This window comes from Tenrec ecaudatus, chromosome 10, assembly GCF_050624435.1.
Source record: "Tenrec ecaudatus isolate mTenEca1 chromosome 10, mTenEca1.hap1, whole genome shotgun sequence".
NCBI classification, from domain to species: Eukaryota; Metazoa; Chordata; class Mammalia; order Afrosoricida; family Tenrecidae; genus Tenrec; species Tenrec ecaudatus.
In genome coordinates, this window is record NC_134539.1 from 112,976,476 (window position 1) to 112,997,581 (window position 21,106).

Genomic DNA, 21,106 nt, shown 5'->3' on the forward strand with positions numbered 1-21,106 from the left:
TCTGAATGCCCTGAGAGAACCAAGCCCCCGTTGCCATGGTACAAGCAGAGAGCCTGCACCTCGCTTTCCCCTGTACCCCCAGAGGTACCCCGCAACGACACTTGTCCGGAGCTGCCCGAGATCCCCAATGGCTGGAAGAGCCCGTCACAGCCTGAGCTGGTCCACGGCACTGTGGTCACCTACCAGTGCTACCCCGGCTACCAAGTGGTGGGGTCCAGTGTCCTCATGTGTCAGTGGGACCTAACCTGGAGTGAGGACCTGCCCTCCTGTCAGCGGGGTGAGAGTCTCTCCCTACCCCCCAAGCTTCCCTCCTGCCTGCCTGCCCGACGCTACCTTCAAGCCTTTCCCCCAGATTTGAGCATTACCTTTGCTGTGGCCTCAGCTTACTCATCTGTAAAATGGGCCATCCGCCAAGAACTCCAAACATTTTGCTCCCAGTAGATGGGCATGTGTTTGTCTCTGATGGATGGGAGGGGGCCGGCACAGTGACTGAGCAGTGGGGACAGGGGAGCCCTCTGGCTTGGACAGAGCCAGTCTCAGCTGGCATTTGCTGAGTTCTCCTGGGCCAAGTGCCTCCCTCCTTGCCATACCCCCGCTCCCCTTCCCTGTAGTGACTTCCTGCCATGACCCTGGGGATGTGGAGCACAGCCGGCGCCTTGTATCCAGCTCCAAGTTCCCCGTGGGGACCACCGTGCAGTATCTCTGTGACCAGGGCTTTGTGCTGATGGGCAGCGCTGTCATCACCTGCCACGACCGCCAGGCCGGCAGCCCCAAGTGGAGTGACCGGGCCCCCAAGTGTCTTGGTAAGTGTCGGCTGAGTAAGGGATGCAAGATGCTGCCACGGACACTAGAGGCCCGGGGCCTCACTAGCATCTGCCTGCTTCGCAGTGGAGCAGCTCAAGCCGTGCCACAGCCTCGGTGCCCCTGAGAATGGGGCCCGAAGTCCTGAGAAGCGGCTCCACCCAGCGGGGGCCACCATTCACTTCTCATGTGCCCCCGGCTACGTGCTGAAAGGCCAGGCCAGCATCAAGTGTGTGCCTGGGCACCCCTCACACTGGAGTGACCCCCCACCCACCTGTGCAGCTGGTGAGTGCCCCTGGCGAAGATGCCGTGTCCACAATCCCTGCCTCTGTGACCCTTGGTCTCTCCCCAGTCTCTGCCAGATCCTTTTGACCTGCAGGACAAATACTGGGTTGGGGGCTCCGTGAACAAACCCTTCCCATGATCACTCCTTGCCTTAATGGTTTGGCCTCGATGGCCTCACGCACTGGCCTTGGCCCTCCCTTCTTGTTTCAGCCTCTCCGGATGCGTTCTACAGCGGCCGCAGCCTGGATGGTGAGCTCTGCTTGCCCCTGTCCTCATAGCTCCCCCAAGGGGGAGGGCAGAGGAAGAGGGAGGGCAGGAAGCAGCAGGGCCCCAAACTCTTTACTGCTCTCTGCCAGCTACAGGGAGCCTGGTGGCCAGAGGCTCTGGGGAAGGGGCAAGGAGGAGGGTGAGCTCCAGGTGGCAGGGACTGGAGCCACCCCACACCCTGTATTTTCAGTTGCCAAGACGCCCGCTGCCTCCAGCGCCCTGGATGCTGCCCACATTGCAGCAGCCATCTTCTTGCCACTGGTCGCGATGGTGCTGTTGGTGGGAGGTGCGTATGTCTATTTCTTCAGGTGAGTCACGCTTCCCTACCTGCCCTGCATCCCTGGGGGCTACTGGGGCCCAGCTCTGCCCAGAATTCCGGACTCCCGGCGGGTTACTCTGCCGCCACAGGCTCCAGGGGAAAAGCGCACTGCAGCTGCCCCAGACAGCCCCCCGGCCCTATGACCGCATCACCGTGGAGTCAGCATTTGACAATCCGACTTACGAGACTGGAGTAAGTGCCAATGCCAGCCTTGGCACCCTGCCTGGGCCCGGTTCCCTTCTCCTTGGGATGGAGGGTTCCGGCCTGACAGGCTGTATACCACAAGGTTCTCACTCCCAGCAGTTCCCTTGCTTTGCAGGAGACGAAAGAATATGAAGTCTCCATCTAGATGAAGACTCCTGGCTCCCTGCTGGCCCTCCACCTCTGTACATACCACCTGGGACGAGATGTGCCCTTCCCCACCTGCGAGGCCTACCAGGGCCTGTTTCCTGTTACCACTGCCCACAAAAAGCCCTTCAGTGGGTCCAAGGGCATCGGGGGCATCTGCCGGAGGACAAACTCACCTACAGCACATGCATCAAGGACCAGCATTCTCCTGACCCTCCCGCCTTCCCTGTCCCTCCGACCTTGAATTCACCGGCAACGTGATACCCATCTGCACGTGACTGCCACCAGCCGTGGCAGAGCAACATGACAGTGGTGGAAACGGCGTGGGTGCTCCTCACCGGACCTGCACCAGTGGCCAAAACCGTTCTCTCTCCAGGGTGGCCTCAGAGTAGTCCTTGGAGGTCCAGCCCTCAGGGAGGTCTCTGGTTCCTCTCTAGGCTCCAGGAATGGACAGTTCTGCCTCCTTCTCCTTCCCAGTAGAAGTGATGATTCTAAGGGGGTATTATGGGGCTCAGGGACCCTACTTAAAGCTCTGCCTGGGGTCCCCACCACACTACTCCCCTGGCAACCTTATACCCAGAGGAGAGAGAGAACTTCCCAATGTCAATCTGGATGTTGCCAGCCTTCTCCTTCCTATCGGTCCTTCCTACCACTCAGCCACTTGCCAGGTTTCCCTCCTGGCAGGAGAGTGGGCAGGCATATCCCGGAGAGCAGCAGAAGTCCCAGGAGTTTGGCGAAGAGCAGGGGTGAGAGAACCAGGAGCTGGCTGCAGGCCGCTTTGTACATGTGATGTATTATAGGGGGGCCTGGGCTCCTGTCAGAGAGCAATCTTTTATTTCTGTTGTTTCCTTATTAAAATGGTGTTTTGGAAAAAAAAACTAAGCAACAGCCAGGCGGATGGTGCTTTCTTGGTGGCAAGGGAGGTGGGAGATACATGGGCTATGGACTCTTGAGACCAGAAGCCATGCGGATTGGAAACCCCTACCCCCCACCCGGAATCAAACATCCTCAGTCTTGACACATATAGACAAACCAACAAAGCGACCAGCAGCCTGTTGTTGCAGGATCCAATGACCCCAAAAAGCTCAATAAGTAGACAGCAGGTGGAATGAGGGCCCCAAGGGTGTGGGAATCCAAGCACCCCTTTCCCACCAAACACACACACACCCTCCCTTCTCAGAGGGCCCTATCTCTGACTCATTGTGGATTAGGTGAAGGTTTACAGAGCAGATAATCTGCTTTACATTCAACAATTCATACACCTTTGGTTCAACTCATCCATCACAATCGCCTCCAGCTCCAGTACAGGTGGCCCCAGAGGATATAAAGGTCCGACCGTGTAGGGTGTAGTGCTCAGGATAGCCACAAGAGGTCACATCTGTATCCCATCTGCTCACTTCCTCAATCCACCATCCACAGTCCAGGCCACAGCTAGGTCAACCTCATCCTCCAAGTTTCAAGAGGTAGGTATATGGAGTAGTTAGTTCCCTGGTGCTTTTCCACAGAGCCAAGTCTTATTTCTTTCATTAGCTCACCTCCTGGTCTCGTTTTCCATCTGTGACTGTTAGTGCTGATCAAAGCAAAGCCTTGCTCATTTGGCATGTGCCAGTGGCTTACTTATTTGCCCCGTAATGCCTTCAGGCTGACAGCAGCACAGCTGGGCACTGGGATACATGAAGGAAGCCAGTAGATAGGTCACAGAAGGTCTCAATGTTAAGAGGGCTTGGGACATGAAATCAGGGGTGGATTACCCAAAAAGCAAGGTAAGTACAAGCTCATTTGTTCCCACTTACTGATCTGTGACAAACAATTTTACATGGGTTTCACCAAATCTTTATGTTGTTAAAAAAAAATGTGGCACTGTTCACTATAGATCAGTAGGTAAGCACAAGTAAACCCATGATTTGACTTGTTTCCTGGGTGCTCTGTCCCTGTAAGGGATTGTACCTTTGATTCTATAGAACGGTACTGTGGACTTGGGAGAGAGACAGACGCCAGCCATACCCTGAAACAGAATTAAAAATTTTTTTTAATATAAACAGAATTTTTGATGCACATGGAAAAAAAAGTAAAATCATTCACTACAAATTAGTAGGTAAGCACAAATAAGCCTGTGCTTATCTTGCTTACTGGGTAATCTGACCCTGCATTAAATACAACCCCAAGAAAGATGTGGTCTGACAGTTCCCATACAAACAATCTAGCTCAGCCCTCCCTTCGATATCGATATCTGCGATAGTTTATTGTGCCAGCCTGGCTGATAAACACAAGTAGGATTAACCGAAGGGCTTGTTCTGTGCCTCAATTTAAAAGGGTACACTACCTGTGGGATGCCTAGCCTGTGGACTGTGTCGCTGAAAGTTGAGGTCCCATATCTCTGACCCATAGACATAGACTTCTCTCACTTTAACATCTTATTGTGAGTTGGGTGAAGGCTTACAAAGGGCATAGCCCACTTTACAGTTAACAATTTACACACGTTTTGTTTCAACTCCTCCATTACAATCCTCTCAATGCGCCACCACTTAGCCCACTGCCTCCATGTGTTTCCTGGTTCCCATCCCTCCTCCTTTCCTAACCCTCTGAACTTTGTCCTTGGGTAAATGCTGCCCTTTTGATCCCAAAGGATTCATTATTCTAACATGGGGAGGGTGTGAGTTCAGTTCCAGTTCTCTGGGTGACTAAAGGCCATCGCCTTGGGAGTCCCTCTAGTCTCTTTCCAACCAGTAAGGCTGGTCTCTCTCTCTTTTTTTTTTCTTTTTTAATGTCATAGTTGTCTCTTACAAACCAAAGCTGGTAGAGGTACATGACAATCTCTTAAAATCCATCACTCTTCCTAGGTACCAAGAGGATCGCCAGAACAGCAGAAGCCTAACACGGCACACACTGGCATCCCTGTGCTATCTGACACACCTTAGTCACTATCCCAAAAGAAGGAGCAGCAACAGCAGCTCTTCAGAGGCAGTTAGCAAGGTGTAGTGGGCAGTATCCTGGCCTAGGAATCAAAAATTCTATTTTATCCCCAATTTACTTCGTGACCTAGGCAAACGGCCGCTCCTCTCTGGACATTTGGAAACAAGGGGGTTAAATCAGATGGGCTCTTACATCTCTTATCATAATCCAATGTGTCCTCCAATGTGTCCAGCACATTTACACATATGCCACCATCATGATTTTCAAAGCATCCCACTTGAGCCCCTGATATCGGCTCACCATTTCTTCCCCCTTCCTCCCCTGCCCGCCCACCCTCACGAACCCTTGGTAAGTTATAGATGATTTTTTCTATATCTTACATCGTCCTCCATCACCCCTCACCCACTTTTCCATTATTCGTCCCCCTGGGAGGGAGTTCTAGATTGATCCCTGTGATCATCGATCAGATGGTCTCTTAAACCTTTTTCCATTGCATCGTTCTGAGAATGCTAAGTGTGCAGACGTGTGTTAACCTGAAAGATGGCTGCAACAGCTAGGGCTACCAACTGCACTGAAAGTGATCCCATCAGAAGACAGAGTGGGAGAAAAATATAGAACAAAATTCAATATCGTTATTAAAAAATATCAGGCTTACTGGTTGGATGGAGACTAGTGGGGCGTGAAAGACCAAGGTCCTTAGTCATCCTGCAGGTCTGCAAACAAACTCTCCTTTATAGCTCAATTTTCAGCCAAACAATAGACAGGTCTGTAAGGGAAGAGGATAACAATAGTGAAATACACACACTTTAGGATCATCAGCCATTTGAGATAACGAAGGGCAGCAAGGCCAATGTTCAGAAAGGTTTAAAAAGAAAAAATGGAAACAGAAAACAGGAAGTGGGGAAGGGATGTTACGTTGAGGGGATTAAAAAAGCGTATGAATTGTTGAATGTAAAACTGATGATCTCCTCTGTAAACCTTCATTCAATTCACAAAAAGTTAAAAAAATAATAATAGAAGTAAGCTATCTGCCAACAATACCAACTAAACGCCTAGTGTCAGCTACAATGGCCCGGGTTCCCTTCTCCACTGCTTCATCCACAGTCAGGCTGAGAAAGCTGGCAATCACTGTCAGCAGGACCAATGGGAGCGGCGGGCGCCTACGAGCAAAGCATGAAGTCCCGCCCAGAAGTCTAGGTGAGGTCCCCACACTACAAATCCCAGCATGCAGTACTCCAGCATCCTTTCCCAGCAAGCACATCGCTCTTCTAGGCTCCATCCTATCATAATGTGCACCGCACGCACTACAGTTCCCACAATCTATCCGAGCTATCGCGATCCTTGCTCCCAAGATGCAACGTACTCCCGTTCACCCTTTGACCCCCCGTGCGCAATGCAAATTGGGAATTAAAGTTCCGTTCTGGGCAGGTAGCTGGGCGTTGTCGGCGTTACAAAGTCTCATTTTTTTGAAGAGCAGTTCTCAGGAACATTGGTCAAGAGAGGGTAGTCACGGGCAGGCAGAGGTCTCCATGGCACCATCACCACGCAAGGCAGGGATGCTCGGGCTCAAATCAACTGTCGGGCGCGGGAGGGAGCTGGGAACCGCAGCCAGTCAGCCCACTACCAGAAGCGTTTTCGTCGCAGTGGTCTCTCTTTTCTCTTTACCAATATGGCGGCCTGGTCCGGCCACACCTGAGGCTGAAACCAAGCAGTCTAATACAACGTCCCCAGGGATACTGCAGTCACCGACAGCCCACAACTCCAGCCAGCACTGTACTTCTGCCTGCTCACCTCAAGAGCGAGGGCACGGTAGCCCATATCCCATTACCAAAATGGCGAAAGCAGCAGCATTTTTTTGTGTGGGCCAGCGGGTGACAATACGCCTGCGCGGGAGGCTGCTATGTTGTGGGGCGGGAGGGAAGCACCCCAACACGCCTGCGCGGGAACAGCGTCCTGTTGAGCTATACACAAACATCAATGGAAGAAGCGTCCCAGATTGTTGCGGCTGCGCCGTGACCCTCGCGGGCCCCCTTAGACGCCTGCGCAAGACCTCAGGTCCCGCCCTTTTGCCTCTGTACGCTGGCGCAGGGCAGAAAGGCGGGGCTTCGGAGCTCCCGGCGAATGCCAGCGCGGCTGCGCGCTGGGGGGTGCCCCCTCACCGCGGCTGCGCGGGAGCCCGGCCGCCGGCTGTCACTGCGGTTGCGCGCGGCAAGCGGCGATCCCGGGGCGCCTGCGCGGGTGGCTTTGCGGGCGCTCGCGGTAAGTTTGCGCCAAGTGCGCGGCAGCCGGGACGCAGACGGCGGCGGCGGCGAGAGGCGGAGCCCGGGGACCACCCCCCATCACCCTCCCCCCAGTCACCTCACGTACCACAACCTCACCTAACCTCTCACCCCCCCTCCGGTCCCCCCAACCCCGGGATGGCAGCGCCCGCCAGCCTTCCCGGCTGGACCAGCGGTCGCCAGCGCCGGCTTTAGCCTGTGGGACTAGGCCCCGCCGAGGCCTGACCCCTGGAGCCGGGACCCACCGTGCAGCCAGCCACCGAGCGGGGGCTGAGGGGCCGCTCCCCCTCACGGCCCGTGGGGAGGACGCTGTCGTCCCGGGGACTGGGGTCCGGGGGGTGGGGGGGAGCCACGTCGAGTAAGTCGGGACCGGTGTCGAGGAAAAAGAAGGGGGGTCGGGGTCAGGAGCGCCCCCTCCCCCCGCTTCCCCCCGCCCTCTGGGGTTGGGGGGGGCCGAAGCAGAGAGCGCCCAGCCCGGGAGGTGGATGAATGTGGGAGAAAATGGAGACCAAGACGATCGTGTACGACTTGGACACGTCGGGGGGGCTGATGGAGGTAAGAGTGGCCCTCCTAATCCCATACTCCAGCGTCGAGAGGGGACCTCCGCCCTGCGCCCCACAAAGCCGGCTCTGAGCTCGCAGCGCCTGAGGGATGGGGGGGCTCCTTCCTCTGCTAGCTCCCCCCTCCAATCTTTGCAATTCGGGGAGGGGGGGCTTGGCTCAGCCTCCGAGGACGTTGCAACAGTTTCACCTACCCGACGCCCTCGATTCGCTCTCCCGAGACGCCAGCCCACTCCATCTCGTTGCACCGGCGGGCCTCCCCACCCCCTTCTTGTCGGCCCCTTTGTGCTTCCCCCTTACACGTCCGGGTACCGGGCTTCAGGCCTCTCCCGAGCCGGGTTTTGGAGTCCCCCGCTGTCCATACAAGGAAGTGGCGAGAAGGGAACCGCGCACCCTCTCCCCATCCCCCAGATCCTCCCCATTTGGAAGACGCTGTGTTCGTTGTGCTGCTGGAACGCGGTTAGGTGGGCTCCCCGGTTCCGGGGCCCGAGAGGTTCTGGGAGCAGCCTGGATGGGAGGAAGAAGGACAAAAGGGGGGAGAGGGGTGGGTGACGGAGGAGCCGCGTTTGGCGGGCGACGAAGCGCCCGGGAGCTGCGAGTGTGCACACACGCCGTCTGTATGTGTGTGCAGCAAATCCAAGCGCTGCTGGCTCCCCCCAAGACGGACGAGGCGGAGAAGCGGAGTCGGAAGCCGGAGAAGGAGCCCCGGAGAAGCGGCAGGGCCACCAACCACGACAGCTGCGATAGCTGCAAGGAAGGCGGCGATCTCCTGTGCTGCGACCACTGCCCGGCCGCCTTCCACCTCCAGTGCTGGTAAGAGCTGGCCAGACCCCTTCGCAGTGGACCGCCCCCCACCCCAGCAGACCCTCCTCGTCATAATCCTCCTCCCGGCCTGGCCCTGCCGCCGGAATAACGGGCGCTAGCAGCCGCTAGCTGGCTGGGTGCAGGCGCTGGGACTGGCGCCTCCCCGCCCCCAGGTGTCTCCTCTGATCTGGCCGGTTTTTTGTTTTGTTTTGTTTTTTGGCGGTGGAGTGCGGGGAGCGTCGGTGGGTCTGGGTCCGAGGTTGGGGTTGGGAGGAGTGAGGCGAGCCCCGTCTGGGATTGGAAGGCGCTGGCTGCTAGCCCGAAGGTTGGCGGTTCGAATCGGCCAGCCGCTGGGCGGGAGGACGATTTGGCAGTCAGTCCCCTAAAGATGTGCAGCCATGGAAATCCTACTGGGCAGTTCTGCTCCGCCCTGTTGGGTCCTTAGTAGCCCACTTGGGCCGGGCGGCGACGGGTCGGGCGACGGTGGCAGGGGAAGGAAGGGGAGGAGCTCTGAGCCCCGTGCCGCCGGCCTGCTCGCGCGCCCCGCCGCCCTGCAGCTCCGGCCGGGCCGCCGCACCTGGGGCCGCGGCACGAAGCCCTCCGGTCGCCCGCGCAGCCTTTGCCAGACCCTGGCGGCCGGCCGCTTGCAGCGGTGGAGGAAATCATGGAGGGTGTCTCTGGCGCCCGCCTCTTCTCTGCCTCTCTGTTTACAATATGGCGACCTGCCTTTAAATTATATTTTTATTCTCAGCGCCATTTTGGCTGAATATATGATTTGCAAACGTTTCCCGGGGAACGGTGGTGCTAGGGGCCCTTTCTGCAGAAGCTCCTACGGGGTCCGGCAGGGATCCCGCCGCCTTGGTCCCCTTTCTCTGCCTCCGCTTGTTCCCTGTGGCCTCTCAGAGCTGCCTCCCTCCTCCCGCTCCCCTCCCCGCGCGGCGGTCTCTTAGGAAATCGGGCCGGGTTAGACAATTAAAATTGCCCTTGGGCGCCGATTTCACTTCTCCGCTCCGCATCGGCCAGCCCTTCGCAGCCAGATTCTTTGCTGCCGGGCCGGGATTTTGAGCAGCGGCTTTGAGAGGGCATTTTTAAAGCGCGGAGCTGGAAAGCTGTGCGCTTTTTCACTCTCTTCCACCCCGCCCCCCCTTTGCTGAACGCTAGGGGAGGGGAGACACCGACGGGAGAGGGAGGGATCTGGGCTGATGACCCGCTGCTTGATCCTCCTTGGCAGCTCAGCCCAGAACAATCCAGCAAAGAGTTTCAACTTCAGCCTCTCCGGGGAGAAATCACCTCTGCCCTCCCCCAAATCTCGGTGGCTGCCCTGATTGCTTCTTGTTCTGTTGGTTCTTGATCTGTTGAGACTAGTTGCTCGAGATAAGCGTTTGTGAGGGGAGAAGGGCCAGCGAGGGGGACGTTCTCTTACCACCGGTTTTTGACGTTGCCTTATATTAATCTGTTTAAGGAGAAAGTGTGGGTGGGGGAGTGAGTTGCCATGTTTTCTTAGGCTCTCCACATTTCCGTTCGCATTGCACTCCGTCTCTTCTACTTGTAAAATAGTGGCTGCTGTTTATTTATACTAATTGCAGGTTTTGGAACACGTATTAGTAGATGACTGATACTGGGCAAATTAAGCCTGTGGTCAGAAGTTATGTAGGAAGCGTCCCATTACCATTCCCAAGATACCTTTGCCCAGGAGGGCATCCCATCATGGCTTGTAATGTTGCAGGGACAATAATGATTATCCCGGAGGAAGCTTTGCTGCGGCCGTTAAAATTTTTATTATAAAGTGACTAATACCAGCTAGAAGGGCATGTGGGTTTTAGCCTTTACTTCTTAATAGCAGGTAATCTATGTGAAGCAAACATTTCTGGTGAGATTTACTGTACTTGTTGAGCACAGGAGAGATTTGTACCTGAAAACATTGTGTTATTTACCAATTCTTTCTAGTTGCTTTTTAAATTTTTTTAAAAAAATTGTACTTGATATATTTCAAGACTGAATTTAAAGTATGAGTTAATGATTTGCCCCTAGAATGAAGTTGGTGTTGATCAATAATGGTGGCTCTCGGTTTGAGAATTTGCTAAGCTTTGTTTTGTTTTGTTTTTTTGTTTTTTTGCTAAGCTTTGTATTATCTTTAAGGACCCCTGGTAGCTTAGTGGTTACACGTTCGGCTGCTGACTGCAAGGTCAGCAGTTTGAAACCACTGGCTACTGTGGGGGAGATAAATAGGGCAATTTTACATTGCCCCATAGGGTTGCTATGAGTGGCCGGTGACCGCATGGCAGTGAGTTTTTAGTTTATGTTATCTTTAAAGGAACCCTCAAACTTGAGTAAGTTTTGGACTGCTAACTACAAGCCTAGTTCAAATCCAGAAGAAAAAGGCATCCTGCTCTCTGCTCCCACAAAGATTTACAAAGCCTTGGGAACCAAATAGAGAGTCCCCATGAGTTGTAATCGACTCGATGGCAGTGGATGTGGTATTTCGTTTTATGTGATCAGTAAGGAGCCCTGCTAGCATGGCAAGGTAGGCATTGTGTTGCTAACCACAAGGTCATCAGTTCAAACCCACCAGCTCCTCAGGAAGCTGAGGAGACATTCTGTTCCTAGAAAGATATGGTCTCAGGAAACCCCTGGGGACAGTTTAACTTTGTCCTATAGGGTTGTTATGAATTGACTCAATGGCAGTTGGTTTGGTTTTTGTTATAGTCTGTTAATCTCTTGTGTAATAAAGCTGAAATTGTTTACTAGATACCTCAAGACATGGAAAAGAGGTGCTGTTGTTTTTTACACTTTAAAGCCTAACTCCTGAATCTTTTAATTAGATGAGTCTAAATCTTGTCAAGTTATAACAATTAGCAGTTTCACTTTAGCTGCCGGTGAGAGTTCAGTGCTTGCAAACTGAATTTCATTGAAAGCAAGTTTTTGTTTTGTTTTGTTTGAGAGTTTGAATGGGAACTTGTAAGCAGAAACATGAGAATCCTAATAAATGAAGTAGGGTTTGTTTTACTTCCCTAGTTTCCCCTTTGAAGATAACAGAACTGGATGTACCTTTAACTTATCAGTTATTGTAAAAATCACAAAGCTGGAAGCCCTCTTAATAGGAATTCCCAAAATGAGTCTCATTCAGTAAATGAGGCTTAGCCCACAAGCTTACCCCATACTCTTTGCAACATCTGTGCGATTCTTCATTAACTCACCTGAGTAAAATCAAGCAATCAAAAGGACATCACAGAAAATTTTGATGCCTGGGTGTATTTACATTAATTTATCCCTAGTTAGTGTTTACTTGTGCCATGTGGGAGTGAGATTAGCAGGTTATATTTTCTCATCTCTACCTGGCTCTGACTGAATCGTTTAAATAGAGATAGTCATGATATTGTCCCTTATTGCCCCAAATCTAGAAGAGTGAAGCTGGTATTGGTGATAATTTTTCACTATAGTTCAAGGTTGCCTTTTAGGATTTCACAATCTACTTTGCCTGCCGCTGCACCATGCACATATTTCTTAACATAGCATTTGTCCCTATGCCCTGAAATTGTTGGTCTGTATAGCTCTTTTTGAGGTCATCGAAAAGTTCCTTAGGACAGAGGCTACCTGGATGATCAGAGGCTCTTGTTCTGTCACAGTATCGATATATAACCCAGGGGTCCTCAAACTTTTTAAACGGGGTCAGTTCACTGCCCCTCAGACCCATTGGAGGGCCGGACTATAGTTTTAATAAAAAAAAACAATGAACAAATTCCTATGCACACTGCACATATCTTATTTTGAAGTAAAAAAAAATGGGGCATAGACACCTGGCAGGCCAGATAAATGTCCTCGGCGGGCAGCATGTGGTCTGTGGGCCACAGTTTGAGGACCCCTGAAACCCATTGCCATCGAGTCGACCCTTTGTAGGGATTCTCAGAGTGTAAAGGCAGATAGCTTCATCTTTACCCCAAGGAATGGCTAGTGAATTTGAACTGCCAACCTTGCCGCAGGCTGTCCAGTGCTTACCCAATATATGTTTTTGTTAGGTGCTGTCTTCCAACTTGTAGCGACCCCTATGTTTGGCAGAAGAAAACCTCCTGGTCCTGCACCATCCTCAAAATTGTTTTTATATTTGAACCCACTGTTGCTGCCACTATGTTAATCTGCCCGTCATCTTGGCCAATCCTACTCTAGGGACTGGTTTTTCCTGACCACATGTCCAGAGTACCCGAGACATCATCCTTGCCTCTAAGGAAGGTTCTGGCTATACTTCTTCCCAGAAAGATTTGTTTTATTCTTTTGACAGTCTTTAGTACTTTTAAGATTCTCAGCACCATAATTCAAATGCATGGATTTAGGTCTTCTTATTCAGTGACCAACTATGACATGCATATGAAGCAATAGAAAATACCATGGCTTAAGGGTGGGGGGTGGGGAACTAAAATGCCATGGCTACAGTCAGGCACACCTTAGTCCTCCAAGTATTATTCTTGCTTTTCTAGATGTAGTTGTAGTACAGCGGTTCTCCACCTTCCTAATGTCACCACCCTTTCACACAGTTCCTCATGTTGGGTGACACACCCCCAACCATAACATTATTTTGTTGCTACTTCATAACTGTAACTTTGCTACTGTTCTGAGTCGGGTGGGGTGGACCCCTGTGAAAGGTTCCTTCGACACACACACACACCTCCACCCCAGGGCTTGTGACCCACAGGTTAAGAACCGCTGTATCTAGTAGTTGAAGGAACTGATGTAAATTGGTAGGTAAAGAGGCTAGTGAGTTCTCAATGTTAATCTTATGACACCTATTTAGGAATTACAGCACATATGGCTGTCTACCCCAATAGTTATCAGAATTATACTTGACCACTGTGAAGTCTTTTAAAAGGAAAATGGGCATGGGAAGTGCCTATAATGGATTGAAGACGGGGAAAGCAGAATGGAATGCACATCACAGTCCTTTTTGTAAAAAAACCTTCCAAGTCTCATATATACAGAATGACAGTCAAGGCCTTGAAGGTAGAGATTGAAAATACAGTTGCAAAAAAAATTTAAAATAATAAAAAAGAAAGAAAATACACAGTTGCAATGCTATGGGTCTCCCCTCAAAGCTCTGGAGAGATGTCTTGCAAGCTTTAGCGAGCTTTGTCAGCCTGCCTCACAGTGAACAGCAGTGTTTCAGAACTGATTCTGGGCAAACTTTGCCTCCCGGGCTTCATGACATAGCCATAGGCCCAGGACCTTTTTCTAAGACAGACTATTGGAGGAAATGACTGATCAAATAACACTTTCGTCTTGCCTTCTCTCGGTGACTAGCGCGCTGTTCTTGGAACAGCCGTGGCTCCCAGTTACAGACTTGATAGCCCTATACCGGGTTATCTGTAGTGATCCTCGGTGTGAAGGAATGACTTGTCCTGTGCTCAGTACCATGACCTCACTGAAGAATTAAACTTAAGGAGCCGGTGCCTTCGAATTTGTTTAAGTGGCAGTGTAAATGTTTTATCCCAGTTGACCTGGTTTATCAATTATTCAGAGTGGTAGTGGGGGTTACTAAGCCCACCCATGGAGAATATGAAAAAGATATGTTTGTAAGTGTTCGATGTTGAATGGGACCTCCATCGTGTCATGCCATAAATGGAGTTTTCCGAAAATTGTAGCCTCTCTGGATTGGCCTCTAAAAATGGGTACCAAACTAGAATAACAGGTGGAGTTCCAGTTGCCACTGCCTCCTCATTCTGTTGGAAATGGGTGGGATTGTACTCAACTGATAAAGCCAGGACCACAGTGCATCAGTAATGAGACTGACTAGAAATTGGCAGCTTTCCTCTGATTGCTTTCTCATGGCATTTTGCTCCAAGCCAACTGAGGCACCAAAGCTGTGTGATGAGTAGTGCGCTACCTCAGCAGACCTCAGCGCCGTCGCTTCCTGCCAGACAGATTGCCGTAGCCTGTGCCTCCGCGTGTTCTGTTTGGAGCTGTTGGCCGGCTTTCCTCTATCTGGTGTCGGCAGCAAGATCCAAAATGAGGTTTTCGAAGAATGAGAGTAAAAAGTCTCTGCACAGGCACAACTAAGCCCAGCTTGGAGTTTTGCATATTTAATTTTCAGTGAGTCATACCAAGAAAGGTTTCGCACATAGAGTAGAAAACTGCCTTACAGAGGATATTTGCTGTTGTGAACTTTGGAAGGTGTGACTTTTTTGTTGTGTGGGTTTGGCTGCTTGGTTATCATTAGAATGAGAGTGGGCAGATGCTGAGTTAAAATATATTGATGTTGCCCCTGTGAATCTGTTGTTTCTGAAGTTGCAGAAGTGACAGCCGAGTTCCTTCCCCTCTGCCCTCTCAATAGTAAAGTGATTGAACAATATATAAACCTAGTTTGGTATGCGATTTTTAAAAAATATTTGTTTTGTATACTTACTGTTTTTGCATTTGCAGTGTTTCATTAGATTCTGGATGCATAATACTGTTTTAATTTATCTACCCAAATATTGAGGTCCTGTAACCTTCAACTTCAGCTTAAGTTCAGATGCATCTTAAAACCATGTGGGGGGAGAGAAGGAAAAACGAGGAGCTGATACTAAGGACTCAAATAGAAAGTAAATGTTTAGAAAATGATGATGGCAACACATGTACAAATGATGTATGGCATGTTATAAGAGCTCCCAATAAAATGACTTAAACAAAAAACAAAAAAAAACCTATGTGGGGCTGAGGGACTAATGAGATACAAATTCTTTACTTCCAAGACGGAGGATACTCATTGTTTTAAAATAGAACAACATTTGTATGAGTTGTTTACTTCCAACATGTTTATGATCCAGATGGCTTGGAAATGTCAGCAACAGTCAGTAGCAAAGGAGGTAATAACTCTTGATAGATGACAGTTATTGTGTAACTTAAGGCAGGTACTTACTGTACTGAGGAAGGAAATTCTTCATTCTGAGCCCATCTGAAAAAGTAATAAAAGGTTCAATGCTGCCACTTATATGCATCCTTTCCTTGCTATTTTTGATTATTTTATGGTAGCATTATTGAGGTGTACAATGCACATGCCATGGTTTATGCATTTAAAATGTGTAATTTCAGTGGCAACCAATACAGTCAACGTAAGAACATTTTCATCACCCTGAAAAGAAACCCCCCAAAAGATGTAGAAATACATAGTTGTGATGGTTACACAATATGCAAATATAATTAACTCCACTGATTTATTCACTCAAAAGTGGTTAGATTGGTAAATTTTGATATATACATTTTACTAAGTTAAAAGTAATAATAATAAATCTACCTTTTGGTAACTCTTCTCTTTCCCTCAGTCCAAGACTACACCAAGGTACTTTTTTGTCCAGGGATTTGCCTATTCTGGACATTCCACATCAATGGACTCAACACCACATGGAGTTTTTGTGATTGGCTTATTTCACTTCAAGATTCATCCATATTCTTGTATGATTCAGTGTGTCCTTTCAATGGCAGAGTGAAACTCCACTGTGAGGATGATAACACATTGGATATCCATTATCAGGAGAAAGACGGCTTTCTGCTCCCGTAAACAGTAAACCGTCTCCGAAACTCAAAGGGCAGGTCTGCCCTGTGCTATACATTTGGTCTTGATGAGTACACATAGACTCGATGGCAATGAGTTTGGTTTCGGTTTGGTTTTTATCCATTAACCAGTTTATGGACATACATTTCCGCTTTTTACTATTTTGATTAATGCTACTATGTACATTTGTTTTGTGTAGGCATAGGTTTTGATTTTTCTTGGGTATGAGTGGAATTGCTGGGTCACATGGTAACATTCTGCATTTTAACCTTTTGAGGAATTGCCAGGCTGTTTTCCAAGTGACAGCACCATTTGACATTCCTACCAGTAGTGCATGAGGGCTCATATTTTTCCATGTGCTCTCTTACACTTTTTATCTGTTTTATTTTATGTTTAGTTGGTGTGAAGCAGTATCTCATTCTGGTTTTGATACGCATATTCCAGATGGCTAATGAAGTTGAGTATTTTCTCACGTGCTTATTGGCTTTATTTATTTATATATTTATTTGCCCCAGAGAAAAGTCTGTTCAGAGCCTTTGTTTTTAATAGGATTCTAGGTTGTGTTAACTTTTTATGTTGTATTAATTATTGAATTTTAAGAATTCTTTATATATTCTAATACAAGTTTCTTATCAGATAGACCATTCGCAAATATTTTTCCCCTTCTGTGGGTTATCTGACTTCCCCTGTCTTTTCTTTTGAGTTTCACCTAGGAAAAAAAGTGTTTGATTTAAGCGCGCCTTAATATTTGTGCTTGTACTGTCTAATGACAGCAGGTGGTTTCTTTTGTAAGATCAGGCAAGACGTGCACCTCGGTAGGGAGAACTTTATGATCTGGTATGCTGCTGTTTGCAATGACTCTGCCTGGCCAAAGAAGGGAAAAAGGAAAAGCTTGTCTCTACGCAGTATGCACCCACCAGCCACAACAGAAGATGTCTGTGTGGGGCACCTCGTAGTTGGAGGTTCATAGTTTAAGAAGGAAGTTTTTAATTGCCTTGGTTTAATGGGTACCAGCTCAGGACAGAAATAACTCCAGATGAATTAATAAGCTGTCTTTTGAACCCAGCTTAACAAGAAGAAAAGGTTGTTCAGGCACTGTATTGAGCTTACCTCTTTGTATGTTTTTTATGTAGGCTTATAGCGGTAAAGAAAGTGCAGAGAATATTTGCCTGGGGTTTTTTCTACAGCTCATAAAAAGAAATTGCCGGCTTTGATGCTCCCAGGAGGATTTTTGCTCCTGAGAATACAAATGTCCCGCCTCATAACACTCCTACAAGTGACAAGCAGTTGAAAAGAAGTGACGCTGATGATTACTTGGTTTGGGCCATGGGTAAGAGTGTTGAAATCCATCTCTGAACCTTTGTTGCCCCATCCCAACACATAGACAACAGTCTCTTGAATATGTGATTAAGCAGGCTGCCCTGATACAAGTTTCTGATGAGGGATATCAGTCTTAATGCAGCACAGAAACTAAACTCACAGCCATTGAGTACATTCAGACTCATAGAAATCCTATAGGATTTTGTTAGGGGCTCATACAACTCTTATCACAATCCATACATATATCAATTATGTAAAGCACATTTGTACATTCATTGCTCTCATCATTCTCAAAACATTTGTTCTCCACCTAAGCCCCTGGCATCACCTAATTTTTTCCCCTTCCTCCCAGCTTCCCACTCCCTCATGAACCCTTGATCATTTATAAATTATTATTTTGTCATATCTTTCCCTGTCCGGCATCCCCCTTCACCCCCTTCTCTGACCTTGCTTAACTAGCAATCTAAATGGTAATCTACTACACCGCTGGAGCTCCTTAATGCATCCCACCTCCACTGGGCTCTTCCTTGACTTAGGCCCCAGGGAGTAGAGCGTGGCTAGCTGCATTGCCATTCAGTGAGTGACACTTAACAAGAGCACCTCTACATAATGCGAGCCTCCCTAGAGGCAGGACAGGAGGCAGTCTGTCCTCCTGCCAGCTTCCTGAAAGAGGAGGACATTGTATTCAGAGCAAGCCCTAGACTACGTTTCAAAAAGGCACTCTGGTGTTGCAGATTTGTCACCATGCCCAGGACACATGCACAGGTCACTAGCGTACTGTTTTTCCCATGACTTGAGAGTAGTTAAGAAGCATGAGGTGACTCACTCTGCTTGCCATTTCCAGATAGCACACTCCTTATCGTTTAACTCAACAGTGATTTCTAAGTCTGGGTTTCAGCAAAGAAGCACAGTGGTCTGCGAAGCAAACGCTGAAGGGTACCACGAACACTGATGAAAGAAGGAATCAGCCATCAGACCCATCAGCACCAACAAAGCTGATTACTACACAGAGCTATTGTGAACTCACAGCAAGCACATTACTAGTGCACCTTGCATATTGGGGAATTTTTCTAATTAAGTGAACACTTGGCTGGCCCAACCTTTCTTTCCCTTTCACTCTCATTGTTCTAACTGCTCAGGAAACTTCTTGGAAGCCAGAGCCTGACCCATATGCTCTGCTCACTGCTGTGTAATACCTAGTGGTATAACAAATGAGAAACATGCAAGATAAACACTGGTTGAGGAACTGAAGTGAGGTCTGGCTTATGCCAAGTGGAGGGTGCCTTTGTTAGCACAAATACAGGGTGCCCGCTACTTTCCCCTGATGACTTTGAATTTCCTGTGTGTGGTGGCTTTGGTATTCCATTTTTGCCTTTCCCCTGTTTTTTGACAGATTGTACCAGGAGATGGTACCCAGGGTTGAATGGACAAAAGGTTGAGAGTGGCAGGCAGGTAAGGAGAAACTCCAGGCCTGAACCTAGCATCAGTCTTCCCCACAGACCCGGGCTCAGCATGAGGCTCATTTTGAAATAAGCTTAAGTGAGCCAGGAAGGGTTCTCAATGGGGTTTGAATTTAACAGTAGGCCATAGACATGCCATTGCCTCCAGGCCAGGCAGGAGTGGGACAGCCTCTCCTAATGACGGGCAGTGTTGAATTCCAGGTGGAGTCGTGTTTGTGGGGCGGTGCACACACTGTAGCTACAGGCCCAGCAGTGGCCCTCCAAGGAGCATAGAGTTTTCTTTTTCTCCTGTGTGCAGTTGGGCAGAGAAACCAGTGAAATTCACAGAACCACCATGAGCGTGAATGCGGACAGGTCTCTGCGTTGCAGAAGTGGGCAGGGCGGAGTTACTCTGGTATTTCTCACCAGCAGCCCTGCTCTGCTGTGATGAGCCTGGAGCTTTTTCAATGCTCAGATTCACTGAACTCATCGGATGGAGTCCTGCTGATCCTTGGTTTAGGGAAACCCTCCATGAACTTCCATTATTGGTCAGGAGACAATGCAAAAATTATACTCCATTCATCCTAGTAAACCCTAAGGAGTGCCTAAACCTATAACTCTTCATAATTCTGTGTCTAGGCTGACTATATGTAACTTTTCCCGGATCTTGCATGCCATTATTTGAAAGAGCATCTTCAGTCCCGGCAGGCCATGCATGCGTGGCCGTGTTTAAATGGCTATGAGTGGGGCTCTGCCAGGAGCCCAGGGACTTTCTAGTCTAGGCGGACGCAAGCGGTTTCTCAAGTGGTAGGGCTAAACTGAAACACCGCGGTACCATGAGGCTCCGGTATTTAAGAGATGATGGCATCTGAAACCCACAATGTTAAAAAACGCAACTTTTGTAATAATACTGAGGGTTATTGCATTGATCTTCCCAGAAAAAGGAACTCTGATTTCAGTAATAAGAACATGAAGGAGGTTAAGGAATCTCAGAAACAGTCGGCTGCTTACATAAATAGAACAGTTGGACTAACTGTGAAGAACCCAGATAGATTACAGAAGGCGATCTATTACAGAAAGAAAGTTCATCATCCTCTCCCCAGTCCTTGTTACAGAAAGAAACAGGCCCCTAGAAGTGGGGGCTGTGTCATGGCAAATAAAATGAACTGGCTTGTGCAGGCCACCTACCTGACAAATTATGCCATGATAGTCGAACATATTTGATCAACTCCGGTGATTCTTGTTCTTCACAGAGAGAAGGCCATCATCAGACTATAGTGGCGTTTTTTCTGAGGTTTCTCAGGACCATGAAACAATGTCGCAAGTTTTGTTCAGCAGAAATGTGAGTTTGAATGTAGCTTTAACCATCTGGAGGAAGAGAGGTATAAGTGAACTTGTAGCCTATTTGGTGAGGTTGCGGTGGATTGACTTCCTGTACGCACCAGTAGTTTACAGGAAGAAGAACAATACATCTATCTCACTTGGCTGCTGGGTAGACTTGTTGCCTCTAGTAAAGTCACTACTTAAAAGCAAATTTGAAGAGTATGTAATAGTTGGTTTAAACTGGCTTCAAGCAGTTATTAAAAGGTGGTGGTCAGAACTATCATCCAAAACAAATTTAAAATGATGGAACTATTCGGATTTTGAAACTACGGTGAAGTGAGTTGTGGGAACAGGAAAACCATCTGACTTTGGTTCCAGGATACAGTGCTAGTACAGCTAAGGAAGTAGTAGATGCTTCTTTATTACAGTTACATTGAGGAGTTTCCCTACTGAAGAATGTGTGGTTGTTCAGAACATCCCAGGACTACATGATTTCCAGGAAAAAAAAAACATGTCTCTTCTGAAAACTTTGAACTATGGAAGAAAAAAAAAACATTTTTTCTTTTAAAAAGTCACACAATGAAACCACTAATGAAATCCTAACAATCTGCTTCACATTGAAGTGGGAAAATATGTCAAAGGGGCAGCTTCAGTGAGGTGAAAGTGCACTATGTAAACTTGTTGGCCATTGCTGCGTTTGGAATTTATATGTTTGAACTCCTGAATCGTAATGTATTCCTGAATATTGCATATTTTAACTTATACTATGTGGAAAAATAAAGGACTTAATACTAGGAACCACAAAGATTAATCATCTTGAATTTTCTTAAGATTGTGTTTTATAAGAATATACTTAAATGTGTGCAGCTCTTTTCTTACGTTGAAAAGACTGAAAGTTTAAAACATCATAGCAAATAATATTAAAATGT

The 21,106-nt window shown here is 48.6% G+C and overlaps 2 protein-coding genes, 1 long non-coding RNA gene and 1 pseudogene across 7 annotated transcripts in view; 3 read left to right on the forward strand and 1 right to left on the reverse strand.

Annotated features, from left to right (window-relative positions):
• Positions 1-2,082, forward strand: part of SEZ6 (seizure related 6 homolog) — a 44,009-nt gene extending 41,927 nt beyond the window's left edge. The window contains exons 11-17 of the mRNA XM_075559614.1: positions 83-277; positions 612-803; positions 889-1,086; positions 1,297-1,335; positions 1,544-1,661; positions 1,762-1,864; positions 1,992-2,082. Coding sequence (XP_075415729.1) covers positions 83-277; positions 612-803; positions 889-1,086; positions 1,297-1,335; positions 1,544-1,661; positions 1,762-1,864; positions 1,992-2,021 — 875 coding nt within the window. The 3' untranslated portion in view covers positions 2,022-2,082. The remainder of the gene's footprint in view (positions 1-82; positions 278-611; positions 804-888; positions 1,087-1,296; positions 1,336-1,543; positions 1,662-1,761; positions 1,865-1,991) is intronic.
• Positions 2,083-2,485: 403 nt separating this feature from the next.
• LOC142459594 (uncharacterized) lies at positions 2,486-8,115 on the reverse strand. 3 transcript variants are annotated; one of them, XR_012786473.1, is made up of 3 exons: positions 7,967-8,115; positions 5,589-5,699; positions 2,486-4,025 (listed from the first exon to the last, which is right to left on the reverse strand). It is a non-coding gene; the product is annotated as an uncharacterized LOC142459594 (long non-coding RNA). The 3 variants fall into 3 exon arrangements; XR_012786474.1 differs by lacking the exon at positions 7,967-8,115 and adding an exon at positions 6,725-6,922; XR_012786472.1 differs by lacking the exon at positions 7,967-8,115 and adding an exon at positions 5,975-6,039 and having other exon boundaries at positions 2,487-4,025.
• Positions 7,129-21,106, forward strand: part of PHF12 (PHD finger protein 12) — a 40,483-nt gene continuing 26,505 nt past the window's right edge. The window contains exons 1-2 of one of the 3 annotated variants that reach the window (XM_075561293.1): positions 7,129-7,767; positions 8,404-8,585. In XM_075561293.1, coding sequence (XP_075417408.1) covers positions 7,702-7,767; positions 8,404-8,585 — 248 coding nt within the window. In that variant the 5' untranslated portion in view covers positions 7,129-7,701. Of the gene's footprint in view, positions 7,768-8,054; positions 8,586-21,106 lie in introns of those variants that run through there. The other 2 variants (XM_075561294.1, XM_075561292.1) reach the window with 2 other exon arrangements.
• On the forward strand, positions 19,662-20,667 carry LOC142458196 (KATNB1-like protein 1 pseudogene; annotated as a pseudogene).